Source organism: Adiantum capillus-veneris, chromosome 25 (genome assembly GCF_014529385.1).
Source record: "Adiantum capillus-veneris isolate H3 chromosome 25, ASM1452938v2, whole genome shotgun sequence".
NCBI classification, from domain to species: Eukaryota; Viridiplantae; Streptophyta; class Polypodiopsida; order Polypodiales; family Pteridaceae; genus Adiantum; species Adiantum capillus-veneris.
Genome location: NC_140955.1, coordinates 64,767,770 through 64,780,135, shown reverse-complemented (window position 1 = coordinate 64,780,135; position 12,366 = coordinate 64,767,770). Strand labels below are relative to the sequence as shown.

Below are 12,366 nucleotides of genomic sequence, written 5' to 3'. Positions count from 1 at the left end.
GACTCCAAGCACAATAATAATAGTACTAATATGGAGGCCATGAAGGGAAGAAGACTAGAGAGGCCGAGTTAGAGCCGCAATTCATAGAAGAAGGCCTTCACATGAGCAACACAAAGAGACCATCGACTTGTGAGAGTAAGGAGGTGGCAAAATCACTTGCCCTACACCATTCAAGCATGGTACTAATATGCTTTTTAGGAGTGATGAGGAACAATTTCTTGCACTTACTACACCATTCAAGCATATATGGTCAACACTATGCTTTCTAGGAGCAACGAGGATACCTAGTAGCACTTCCACCAATGAAGCAATAAGGTAGTGATATGCTTCTTAGGAGTGATGAGGAAAAAGCATTTGCACTTACACCATCAAAGTATGGTAGAAATAAGTTGTGGTAAACGATTTCCAGTAGGCTGGACAGTACACCATCATACAAGCAACCTACAAACTCCAATCGAGGTATTGCAATCCGCTTTCAACCAGAGCTTGTCACTTCATTTGCCAGCACTTTGTACATGGCCTTTGCTACTCATTAAGAATCAAATTTACAAATGCACATGTAAATAACATGGTCAAAGAAACATTCAACGTACGAATGGAAATAACAAATTGGACAGAAGAACAAATGTAATAAAATTGCGTTTGATGACTCAGATAGAATACCGACACAACATCAATTTGTGCAATTTCTCTGCCTAGTAGTTACACCTAGCTATACATTTGAATAATAAAGACCATTATCCATGCAATACATTACGAAGATGCTCAGTGTGAAGATATAACTGTACAACAAGTGTAACTAGAGGCTTTTTCTTAGGCAGAGGCAACTCATGCTATCCGAGTCCATTGAAGTAAAGTCACTTACTTGAACATAGTGAAACCACCTATTAAGCTACACCAAATCTTGAACCCCTTTATACAAAGTGCACAGAAGAAGGTCCAACATTGGCACACTGAAAAGGACACGCATAACAAACGACTTTCTTTCAACCCCATACTTCATGGAACTTTTACCCCGCATGAAGAAGACAATCAAGATCCCACATGAACTTTAAGTTACTCCGCATGAAGAAGACAATCAACACCCAAAACATCAAGTTGCAATCATGTGCTTCCAACTTGCCTCTTGTCTTCAGAGACAGCGAAAAAATCATAACTTTCTGTACCCTTGAGGTGTGTAAACATAAGTACAAGGTAGTCAAACCACCTCATCTTTGCCAATATCGAAGTCACACTCATCATCAAATTCTTCATCGTCCTCACCAAAAGACCACTCCATGTCATCATCTGATGCAAACCAATGTGCATCATGTTGACCCTCCTCTGAGAAAGCTGAAATGCTAGCATTTTGCCCGGGCACATCACGATTAAACCCTTGAGTTCCACGTCCAAATCATTATTGTCGACTCCTGCCAATACTTCAAGTTCTCTTTTCCAAGAAGAATCATGATAAATAGCTTGTGCTTGAATAGGTTCTTGAAAATCTTGTGCTGGTACACCTCGACAATGTCCTCCCAAGGAAACTAGAAATTGATATATCTTTTCAATGACCTAGACTCTCCAAAAACAATAGTCTTGTCTGGAGATCCAAACCTTTGGCATCTACAAGCATCCATGTGAAATCCATGTCATTGGATACAATACATTTGATGCCCTTGTGTGTGGAGTCTGCCATCTGTTTCTTTAGCTCAATGTCTGCAACTTGAGTCTTATACTGCACTATCTTTACAAAGATACCCGCTCGGGGCAAATCTAGCCAACCTTTGCAACTAGTATGGGGCTTACCACTTCTTTATCCATCTGCATCTTTACAAGCATCACCGCTCTATAATTCTCTTTCTTTTTTCCCTTAAGAGAATTCAGCCATGCCATCCTCTTGTTATGCTCTATCTCTTGAAGTTGCTTGAATCTTCTTGAGAAGAATGTTAGTTTTGAATTTTTGACCACAAAGGTTGCACACATAGGGTTTCCCTGGTTGCAGAAGGCCTTTCTTTTCAAAAATCTCTACCTCTTTTCTCTTGCGCCTCTATACACGCACCCAATTTGGGACATGCATGAAAGCATGGTGGTTCGCATATGCCACCATCTCAACAACAGAGCCAAATAGCGAAGCAGCAAGTCAAAGGTAGAGACCTGCGTCGCATGGAGATGATGTTGGGGTTTTGTTGTCAAGGTCCCAAAACAGATTTACTATTGCATTCTTGAAGGGAGAATATTTTAATTCACTAGTTGATTGTCCCTGGCTGAGAGGGCTCGCATAACCTAAAGAGGATAAATTGCCAAAGCTCCGATGTACTCCATAGCCAGCAGAAACAACCTCATGCAATCTATCAACACATGCAAGATACTCACTTGGAGGGCAAAGAAAACGTAGGTATGGCTTAGATTGGCCGAGCACATGCCCTAAACCATAGCCACATGAGCGTGAGAGAGAGATAGAGAGAGAGAGAGAGAGAGCGTGCTCGACTCAAGAAGGTGGAAAGGACTCATGAGCAATCTCAACGTGGACCATCCTCCCAATTTTAGGCGCTCTTGGATTGAGGCTTGCGATGGGGCACACACACACAAACACACACACAGAGGAATCAATAGGCTACAACGACCAACCTCACAAGAGAGCTAGAGCACGTCTTCAACTAGAGCAAGGAAAATGATATTTCACATATAATAAACCCATCACATCACACATGTAGAGCTTCAATGCACCGGATGCGTAGAGTCTAGCTACAGCAGTGTTCGGGAAAAATTTCCAAACATACAAAACTCCTTTTCTTGAATTCGCCAAGAGGAAACTTTAGAAAATTAGGTTTATTTTTTTGGGTTTTTAACACTAATTTTCTCTATGTTGGGGTGGAATTTCTCCTTTTCCCCTTGCCTTTAACCGACATTTTTAATAAGCTGAGACACACTTTCCCCGAACATTGGGCTACAGAGAGTCACTCTCCTTTAGGAGGTAGTAAAAAAAGACCATGAACATGATGTCAAGAGAAGCCGCAGCCTCATGTGTGCTAATCCCATGACGTCCTTTAGTCGGGCCTTCAATGCATCGCATAGCATGCGCAGACTCCAGAGTCCACAGTCAACCTACAAAGACCCGCCCGACTTCAGGCTACATCAAGAAAAGACCTAACATAAAAAACACCTCAATTGATTGAAATATGATTATTTTTTTATGAAATGGAGCCCATGCTCTTAAATGAAGGGACTTTTCAAAAACTAAAATAACAAAAAAAGGTGGAAGAGGACAAAAAGAGTGTGTGTGACCCAATTTTCAATGGTCTTCTTTAAAGAAAGAGGTACACAAATGTCAACACCTTTCACAAAAACCTATAAAAATATTAAAAAACAAGCAGAATGTACACGTGTCCTCCATATGATTGACTTGCATCCATGGTCCATAATTTGCACCAAAAATCCACCCACCCCACTATGGCCTTCTACAGGCCAAAAAATGATCAGTTTTGATGGAGATTTTATCATTCAATGAAAATCTAATTTTTAAAGATATTTTTTACTATATATGCGGATTAAAATTTGTCAAGAAGGAGAGGGAAAAGTGAAAGCTAAGAAGATCTAAAATGCCAAAGTGAGTGGCAACATAGCAGGAAATGAAAAGACTTGGCAGTGGAAAGTCAAAAGACTTTTTACTTTATAATTTACATAAGTAGATGTACCAGACTACCAGCTTAAGTACAGATAACAAAAAAGGATCAATTTTGATGGGGATTTTATCATTCAATGAAAATCAGACTTTTGAAGATATATATGCCCTCAGACTTGCCCCCTTACTAACCAAGATCATCTCTCCCCATCAACATGGGTTCATCAAAGGAAGGTCCATTTACAACAACATCTTACCAACAATGGTGGGCATAAAATCCGCAACTGTCAAAAAGCAAGAGTGCATTCTGTTGCAGCTGGACCTGGATAAGGCTTATGACATAATAACATGGACATATATAGAAGCCGTCATGGAAGCTCTGGGCTTTGGGCCTCGCCTATGTCGTCTGGTACGTTATTGGGGGCTGGAAGCCAGTCAGAGCTCCTATTCAACAATAGAATTGTGGGCTCTTTTGAGGTCAAAAGGTCTATTAAGCAGGGATGCCCTCTGGCCCCCAGCTTTTTGCCATAGGATCACATCCTTTAATCACGACACTTGAAGCTAGTGCGGAACGAGGGGAGTTGCAAGGTCTTGCTTTACCAGGAAATAGCCAACTCCTAGCAAAACGTTTTGCAAACGATTCTCTCCTCTTCTTGAAGGCATGCCCTCAGGTCATCAGGAAAGCTCTGGAGATTGTACAAATATTCTCAGTAGCTTTGGGGTCCCAGTGTAATATAGAGAAGTCAAGGCTCATCTCCCTATTGGAAAATGACTCATTTGACCCTTCTGACTGGTCGGGGGAGATTGTCACAAAAAGGAATATCTTCAGTCATCTGGGAGCCCCCTTGGGGGTGGATGTAAATCACAAGCAAAGATTTGAGTGGGTGCTTGAGAGAGAGAGAGAGAGAGAGAGAGAGAGAGAGAGAGAGAGAGAGAGAGAGAGAGAGAGAGAGAGAGGTATTGATCAATGAAAGGAAGATAAGGGGAGAGAGAAAGAGAGACATAGAGATCAGAGAGAGATTGATTTTCAACAACCGTCAAAGTATCCAAAAGATGATAAACATAATTTTCATTGGGATGAAAACGTGGGTCGATCACACACACACACACAAAAGTATATAGATAGATAGATAGTGGGAAAGAGAGAAGAAGAAAACAACCTCTACCTTCAATAAATATCGGACATTGGACCTTTTCCTTAGAAGGGAACTTCGATCATCATTCTACTACATTCGGGCAATAAAGGGATTTTTAATTCCCTCTCTCTCTCTCTCTCTCTCTCTCTCTCTCTCACACACACACACACACACACACACACACACACAAAAGGAGAATTTCTAATGTATGTGTGTGTGTGTGTGTGTGTGTGTGTGTGTATAAATTTTTCTCATGGATGTGTGTGTGTATATGTGTGTAGCAGTTCTAAATCTATATATATACGCAAACAAACACTAACTGTTCACAGACCAACAATCCTAGAAAAGTACAATGGATTTTGTACAATAATTTATTTGCAATTGAAAATAATTTTTGTACAAGGTAATGAAGATAACAAAATATAGCTCGGGAAACCGCAAACCCGAAGTCTGGGAAATTTTGCTTCACATTAAGAGATCCACCATTTGTTAAGGACAGAATGTTTTAATCAAGGAAGGTAGCCCTCACCTGCACCCATAGCCACAAGAAAACAATTCGTTAGCACGTGACTGTACGCAGGTGATGCTGGGCATCCCAATTGTTATCCATGTCACCATAAAAAAAACATAGTTCTTAACTTGTAATTTGTTCTTTTAGATAAAAAAGATTCTTTTAGAAAAAACGAAGTTACTTGGCTTTTCTGCCAATCTGATATGGAAAGTGATCAACCCCATAGACCAGCCATAAATCTGATTTTATTGTTTTTTATAAAAAGCTTTCTTTACCAATCCTTAAGATTAAAGGGGTTAAGGAGAATATCAAAATTTAACCAATAACTTCATGTTTTGCAAGCATGAAGTTATTGGTTCGGAACGACTTATTAACTACCGCTTCGCATCCCCATCCCTAACCAGATAGGAGCGACTTATATTCTTTTGATTTATGTATAAGCAATCTTAAGCCAGACCTAAACTTACCACTTCCTTGTAAATAAACAACTTTTGGAACTGATCCTATTGTTGAAACCAGTTTTATAACCAAGCAGGGATATCCCCCAAAAACAACTCAGTATTCACCACTTTACCTATCTGAGATACCCCTATCTTAGATAAATTCATAATCATTATCAACAAATAACCTTGCTGTTATGTCATGTCAATCATACTGCTGCCACATGTCAGCTAACAATTGTATACCACAATACATTTGGATGACTCAGTCACAAAGAGCCCGCTCAGACTCCATCCGAGAAATATCTTCAAAAGTCTTCGGCCAGGCTCAGATAAAGGGAAACTTTATGACATACTCATCATATCAAGCACCCCCCTTTTTTTAAAACCAACATACTAGAAGCATTTTGTGTTATATACAGCCAGATGTTAGAAAAAGACCAGTTAACATATACTTGAGAAAAATAAAAACCAGCAGTCAATGGCCAGCAAATATTATTGAATAGTCAAGGTGCCAACAAACTATGGCCAGTTAAAATCAATGTGTATGCTGACTAGGTGAGCAGTAATAGGAAACATTCACTAATATTCCCATTTAGTGAAGTACTATGGTAAAAAAGTCTAGGTACATTTGAAACCAACTATCTACCACACTTCTGTATATGATGCCATTCATTTCCTACCAAATATCCGAAACTAGGGCAATACACCCAAAGTATTCAGTAAATTCAGAGTATCTTTTAGTTAAATCAATAAATTAAATCGTCTGATCTAAAAATTCAGTCCAAGATCTGTACCATTATCTAGAGTACTATAATACGATATGTTTTTCATCTTACCAAGGTAACCGAACCCTCAGGCTCACTGTTTTGAGTTTATTTTTAAGTTAACTTATTTTATGAAATTCCGGCATTTATTCAGAGCCCTGAAGTACCCACAACAAAAGTGCTTACCTTCTTTTGGGAAGTAAAAAAAACCTCATAGAAATACCAATTTCATCATGCCATAGTAGTCAGTACAGTCATTCATTAGCATACCATATAAACCTTCGAAACCTGGCAGTAATCTCAGCTAAAAAACCGTTTTCAGAACCCAGCAATTATTCACCACACCGCTTTTCCACGAAAATCTAACATTAATAGAGAATCACTACTTCACATCTAATATTAAGTAAACCAATAGTAAAATTCCCAATGATCCTTAGCAATATGAGATACATACCATAAACAAGAACGAAACACATATACAGATCAGCCTGGTTCTTTTTACAAAAAGGACAGATTGAGCAAATTTCCAAAATTTCCATTTTCCAACGAAATAAGCTACAGCCAGATCTTCCGGCTATACAATCTTTCAACAGTCTAAAGAGCAGAACAGGTTTATGTTAACCTGAAGATTTGGAGCCGAGGAAACCTCCACAACCGTCTTCTCAGATTTTTTCGGCATGTTGAGCCCACAGCTTCAGCAGATAATTACTCACACAGTATTGAACACACACACACACAGAGGTGAAAACGGAAAAACAATGCTAAGTGAGTATGAGTACTCACCTTGTGAGTCATTTATACAAGTTGATGCCATCTGCAGAAGACGCGACACCCAGATGTACCAGTCCCTCCAATCGAGGTCGCTTAATGAGGGCAAATCTTCAGGGATTATCCACATCCAGAGATCCGGCAGATAAAGGCCCTTTCGCGCTAATTCTGCTTACCCTAATCGGCTGCAGACCCACCCCACAGTACATGCGGTAGCGTGCAGCAAGAGGCACGATCACTTAATGCAGGGAGTAAAAAACCACCACATAGCATTTTCAATTTTCCCCTAAAAATGGTAAAGATAATTTTAAGTTACATGCAAGGACATGCCATATTGTCCGCCACCTCATGGCCCCAAATAACTATGTATTCCCATAGTCTACACCCGGTCGGAGTTTATTGCATCCAGCCTTGGAAGACCATACCCATCTGTTTTCATATAGTTCCCCGAACCATACGGTAAGCTCATGTCATGCTAAAAGGTGAGAGATTTAACCACTATTGGGTAGTTTTTATTTAAATTTCCATATTGGTCTCGGAGTCGTAAAGTGGGTTCATAAAAGAGAAAGTGATATTTTTACAAAAAACCAAGTCCAGAGTAAATTTTCCGGAGCAACTCCAGCTACATTGCATACCCAGTGTAACAAACCCTGCTACAGAGCATTTTCTTTTTCTTCCTCCGGCCTTGTCTAAACCCAGCCTAACCAATGTCCTGTGTGCATTCGATGAAGGGATAACTTGCTAGGGTGAGATCACACTATGTTCACAAATGTCAACCTCATCTCGTGCCGCCTTTTATAGATCCTGTTTCCACCCATCCATGTCAATTACAGACAAGGTTCCCCCCTTCCCTTTGGAATTCCCCCGAATGTTCGGTCTCTAAGCAGCAAATGCGTTATGATTGCGAGGTGATTGACCTCATATGATCCTCCCCAAGAAGGGTGGGATAAAGGAGAGCCTAGATAGGAGAGAAGGTAGGTGGGTGGAAGGCCTTGAATAAGAGCACCTACCAAGAGGACTTGTAAGGTAGGAAGTACGTGACCGTGCTATCAAAGTACCTGCACTAGGCTATGCGGTCCACTAGAGCCACCTCCCTAAGCTTAGAGCCTAGGTAGTAGGACCCAATATAATGGTTTCAACTTTGAAATTATCACCATGTCAAATACTAGTATATACATCAAGTCTCAATATACGCATTTCTCTCTCTAGACTGTCAAAGAAAGAAAGAGAGAGAGAGAGAGAGAGTCGTGTGTGTGCCTTGTGCATGCAAATATTGCACGCGTGCTGCTAATCTCTCTCTTTTGCAACATACGTAATACGTACACGCTCACCCACACAGACAAGCGCAGAGAATGAGCCCGCCGCAAGCCCGCGGTCCCTCACCTGTAGTACCGTGTGCGTTGACATGGTCTCTCTCTCTCTCTCTCTCTCTCTCTCTCTCTCTCTCTCTCTCTCGCGCACACGCACGCACAGTTGCATTCCATCGCTAGGCTCCCTACATCACCATGGAAAAAAGTAGCACTTCATGTGAAATTTTCATCCTTATCAACAGTTTTTTGGTAAAGTGCCTTCTTTGAGAGCTCCTTCTGTTTTGTCTCTGTCTTCTCATCAATCCATCAAAATCTCTGCATTCAGCTTCTCTTCAAATATATGGTGCTGGGTATTCTCTCTCTCTCTCTCTCTCTCTCTCTCTCTCTCTCTCTTCTGTACGGGACCTTCTTCTCCTCCCTATCCAATCCTTATAGTCCTTACAGCTTAGCACTAAATTACAGTGTCAAATTGCTGCGAACTCGCACCGCAAGTCGGCGCAATTTCGATTCTACGGCATCTTCACCAGAATAATATGCAAGCAGAGAGTGCCCTTTGCGGACGATTGGCCTGCTAATTCAACCATTTCCTATCCAAGCAAGCATCATTTTTGAAGTGGGCAATGGAGCCCAAGCCCGGCCTTGCGGATTGCCTCAAGAGGTCCTTCTCCTGGTCTGTCTATGCAAGGTTTTCTGGTCGTGAACATTCCACAGGATTGATAAGCTTTGCAAAGAGAAGCTCGAAGGACGCGACATCTACGACAGGTAATTGCAAACATCTTTTCCTTGCAGAAGCTCAAATGTTTGATGTTCCATATTACTACAAACAGAGCTCCAGACATTTGCTAAGTTATTGTGTATGTGACTTTATACTGCTTATTTAGCATAGTAATATATTTAGTGGGTTTAACTCAATGGTAGAAAGGGAGCCAGTTTTTGATTCCAATCTTTGCTTTTCCTACAATGCAGAGAAGGACGAGTCGCCTCAGATTGCGAATCCGCTTCTTGATGCGGCATTGAAGAGGAGCCGCTCCAAGTACGAACTCGACATGAGAGGATTGCTCTCTCCCCCTAAAGAGCTCCATGGAACAAATGAAACAATGGGTTCTAGCGTCAACATTACAGTGCTTCAAGAGACGGTGAAGGAGCTTAAATGGCTAACGTGGCTCGACATATCGGGCAACGGCCTAACCGAATTACCGGAGAGTCTTGGGGACCTTGTGAAACTGACAAACTTGGTAGTGAGCGAGAACGAGCTTGTGGCACTGCCTCGGAGCATAAGCAAGCTCAAAGAGCTTGCCACATTGAGTATGGAGAAGAACAAAATCGAAGAGTTGCCATGGGGGATCGCCCAATGCAAGGCGCTGACGAGGCTCAACGGAGACTATAACAATCTCCAATTTCTCCCTGATGCGGTCGGCAAGTTGAGCAAGCTCAAGACCTTGAGTGTGCACTTCAATTGCTTGAAGAGCTTGCCCAAAAGCATGGCTACCATGACCTGTCTTGTAGAGCTCGATGTGAAGTTCAACCATTTGGAGGATATTCCGGAGAATCTCTGCCTTGCGACATCGCTGGTGCGGCTCAATCTTGCCTCCAACTTCACCAACCTCAGGCGCCTTCCGGAGTCGATAGGCCGCCTTCAAAACCTTCGCGAGCTCGATGTGAGCTTTAATAATCTCACTTGCCTCCCTGACTCCATAGCCATGCTCACCAACCTGCAGAGCCTTAATCTTGAAGGAAACCCCCTTCTTCTTCCCCCATTGCAGATTGCAGAGCAAGGAAAAGAGGTAAGTAATGTCTACATAGCTCATTCACTTTCACCTACATTTGCATAGTCACCTGGCATTGAGAGAGAGAGAGACACACAGGAAGATTTACAAATTTTCTCATGTAGGAAAAGGGAGTCTTTCTCAAAAAATTTCATACAATGAATAACATCATGAGCTTCTGCTCGAGTAGGGGACCCCCCCCCCCCCCCCCCCCCCCCCCCCCCCCCCCGGGCCGGCAGTCCCCTGCCCCCAATCGTACCTAGCTAGGTATGCGGCGCGTCCCTCGCAGAAGCTCATGATGTTGAGGTAAGTCGCAATGTGGGAAATATTGTGAGAATTTGTCCAAAATTTCTTGTGTGTGTGTGTGTGTGTGTGTGAGAAAGAGAGAGAGAGAGAGAGAGAGCGCTTTCTTCTTGATTAGTGTAAGGGCTACATGCAATGTGTGTGCTCATGCATCCTTTCCTTTTCTCTCTCTACTTTTGACAGGTAGTACTTAACTTTATGATCAAGTATGTGGAGCAAGAGAAAAAGATGATGAAAAAGAGGAAGATAAGCTCTCTTGCAAAGCTTGTGTACAAATTGCTCAGAATGCTGAAGAGAAGGAACGGGAGGGTTAATGGAGATCTTCAACTTTTAGCATAACAAGGCTCCTCATTTCTAAACTTGCTTTCTTGGTGAGGCATCACAATAGGCTATTGTACAGACACATGTTGAAGGCTCTTACTCTAACCTTCACCCTGCTACCATCCTTTTAGGGACCTCTTACTTCTAAGTTGTAACCATTTGTATGGTAAGTTTGCTAAGTGGTAAATGATGGCATTTTGCTAATCCAATGTTCAAAAACTTAACCAAAACACATATACAAGTACCTGCATTTACTCTCTCTCTCTCTCTCTCTCTCTCTCTCTCATCTTATTTTCTGATTTTCATCCCTAGTTGGACCCTCAGTCCTTAACTAAGCTCAGTCCTTAACTTAGTTAAGGACTGAGGTGTACCTAACAACCCCCTCACTTGGAAGGAACCTTTTGTAATGTTTTGCTTCGGTCCCATAGGTCATATCTGACCTCCGTGGACGATAATTTAATCTATCTATCTATCCACACACACACACACACACACACACACACACACACACACACACACACAAAATAATAGGCATTTTGTTCAAGGCTTGTCGAATAGATCTATGAGGACTCTTGGGACTGCTCCTATAAGGTCTTATTATTTTTGTTCTTCTCTTTCTCTCTAAAGGAGATTTATTGTTTCTATAAGTAGACCCCCTAGAGATGCTTGCTTGAGCTGCTCACCTAGAAGTTGTACATACTATAGGAAAATCTAAAGTATAGGAGCCCTACTAGGAGCACTATGTACATCAAGGGGCCATATGTGATGACTCTATTGAGTGGAAGGTATACTATCAAAGATGGTGCCTAATACCAAGTCAAAACATCGCGTTGCAATCCAACCAACTTGGTATAAAAGCATGTATACCGCCTTGTGGGTGCCCTTCCAAACCGAATGACCATGTGGATACACCCAAAAAAAAGTGTCTTAGGGAGTGATCAGTGTGTACGAACATAATTGACAAGCTAGATCATACCTAGGTCATGCTGTTCAAGTGCCAATAGTAGCCCCTCATGTGCTAGCATTCACACAAAATATGAGAGCATGCTCATTGCTAACTAGAGTCCCTAGATCCGATTGGTTTCTATATGTTGTAGCTCCAATTTCTCCCCACCGTGTTGTAGTTGGTGGGAACTTGCCCGCGGAGATAGCCTACATGGGAATGACCCCGATGAGTTAAAGGGCGGAATTACGAGCAATAACCAAACCCTATATGATTGTGCAACCAGACTCCAGTGCGAGCATTTGTAAATTTTGTACTTTCGAACCTGTCTATAAATTCGAATCTACATTTCTAGTTGTCTCTTTTGAACTCTTTCATTTTCCATTCACTTCATTGTATGAATTCTCAATCTGGTCTTCTAAAGTTTGATTCTATTCATCTTGACATATAGCAGTTGACTCTATAATTCTAACCTTGGAATAGGTGCCAGGTGACCATTT

The 12,366-nt window shown here is 41.6% G+C and overlaps 1 protein-coding gene and 1 pseudogene across 1 annotated transcript; one reads left to right on the top strand and one right to left on the bottom strand.

Moving 5' to 3' along the window:
• Positions 1-1,198: 1,198 nt before the first annotated feature.
• Positions 1,199-3,052, bottom strand: LOC147425010 (uncharacterized; annotated as a pseudogene).
• Positions 3,053-8,778: 5,726 nt separating this feature from the next.
• Positions 8,779-11,182, top strand: LOC147425009 (uncharacterized). Its single transcript, XM_086500387.1, has 3 exons — positions 8,779-9,295; positions 9,500-10,317; positions 10,786-11,182. The coding sequence occupies exons 1-3, from the start codon at positions 9,154-9,156 to the stop codon at positions 10,939-10,941; spliced, it is 1,116 nt and encodes a 371-aa protein (XP_086356513.1). The 5' UTR covers positions 8,779-9,153; the 3' UTR covers positions 10,942-11,182.
• Positions 11,183-12,366: the final 1,184 nt, after the last annotated feature.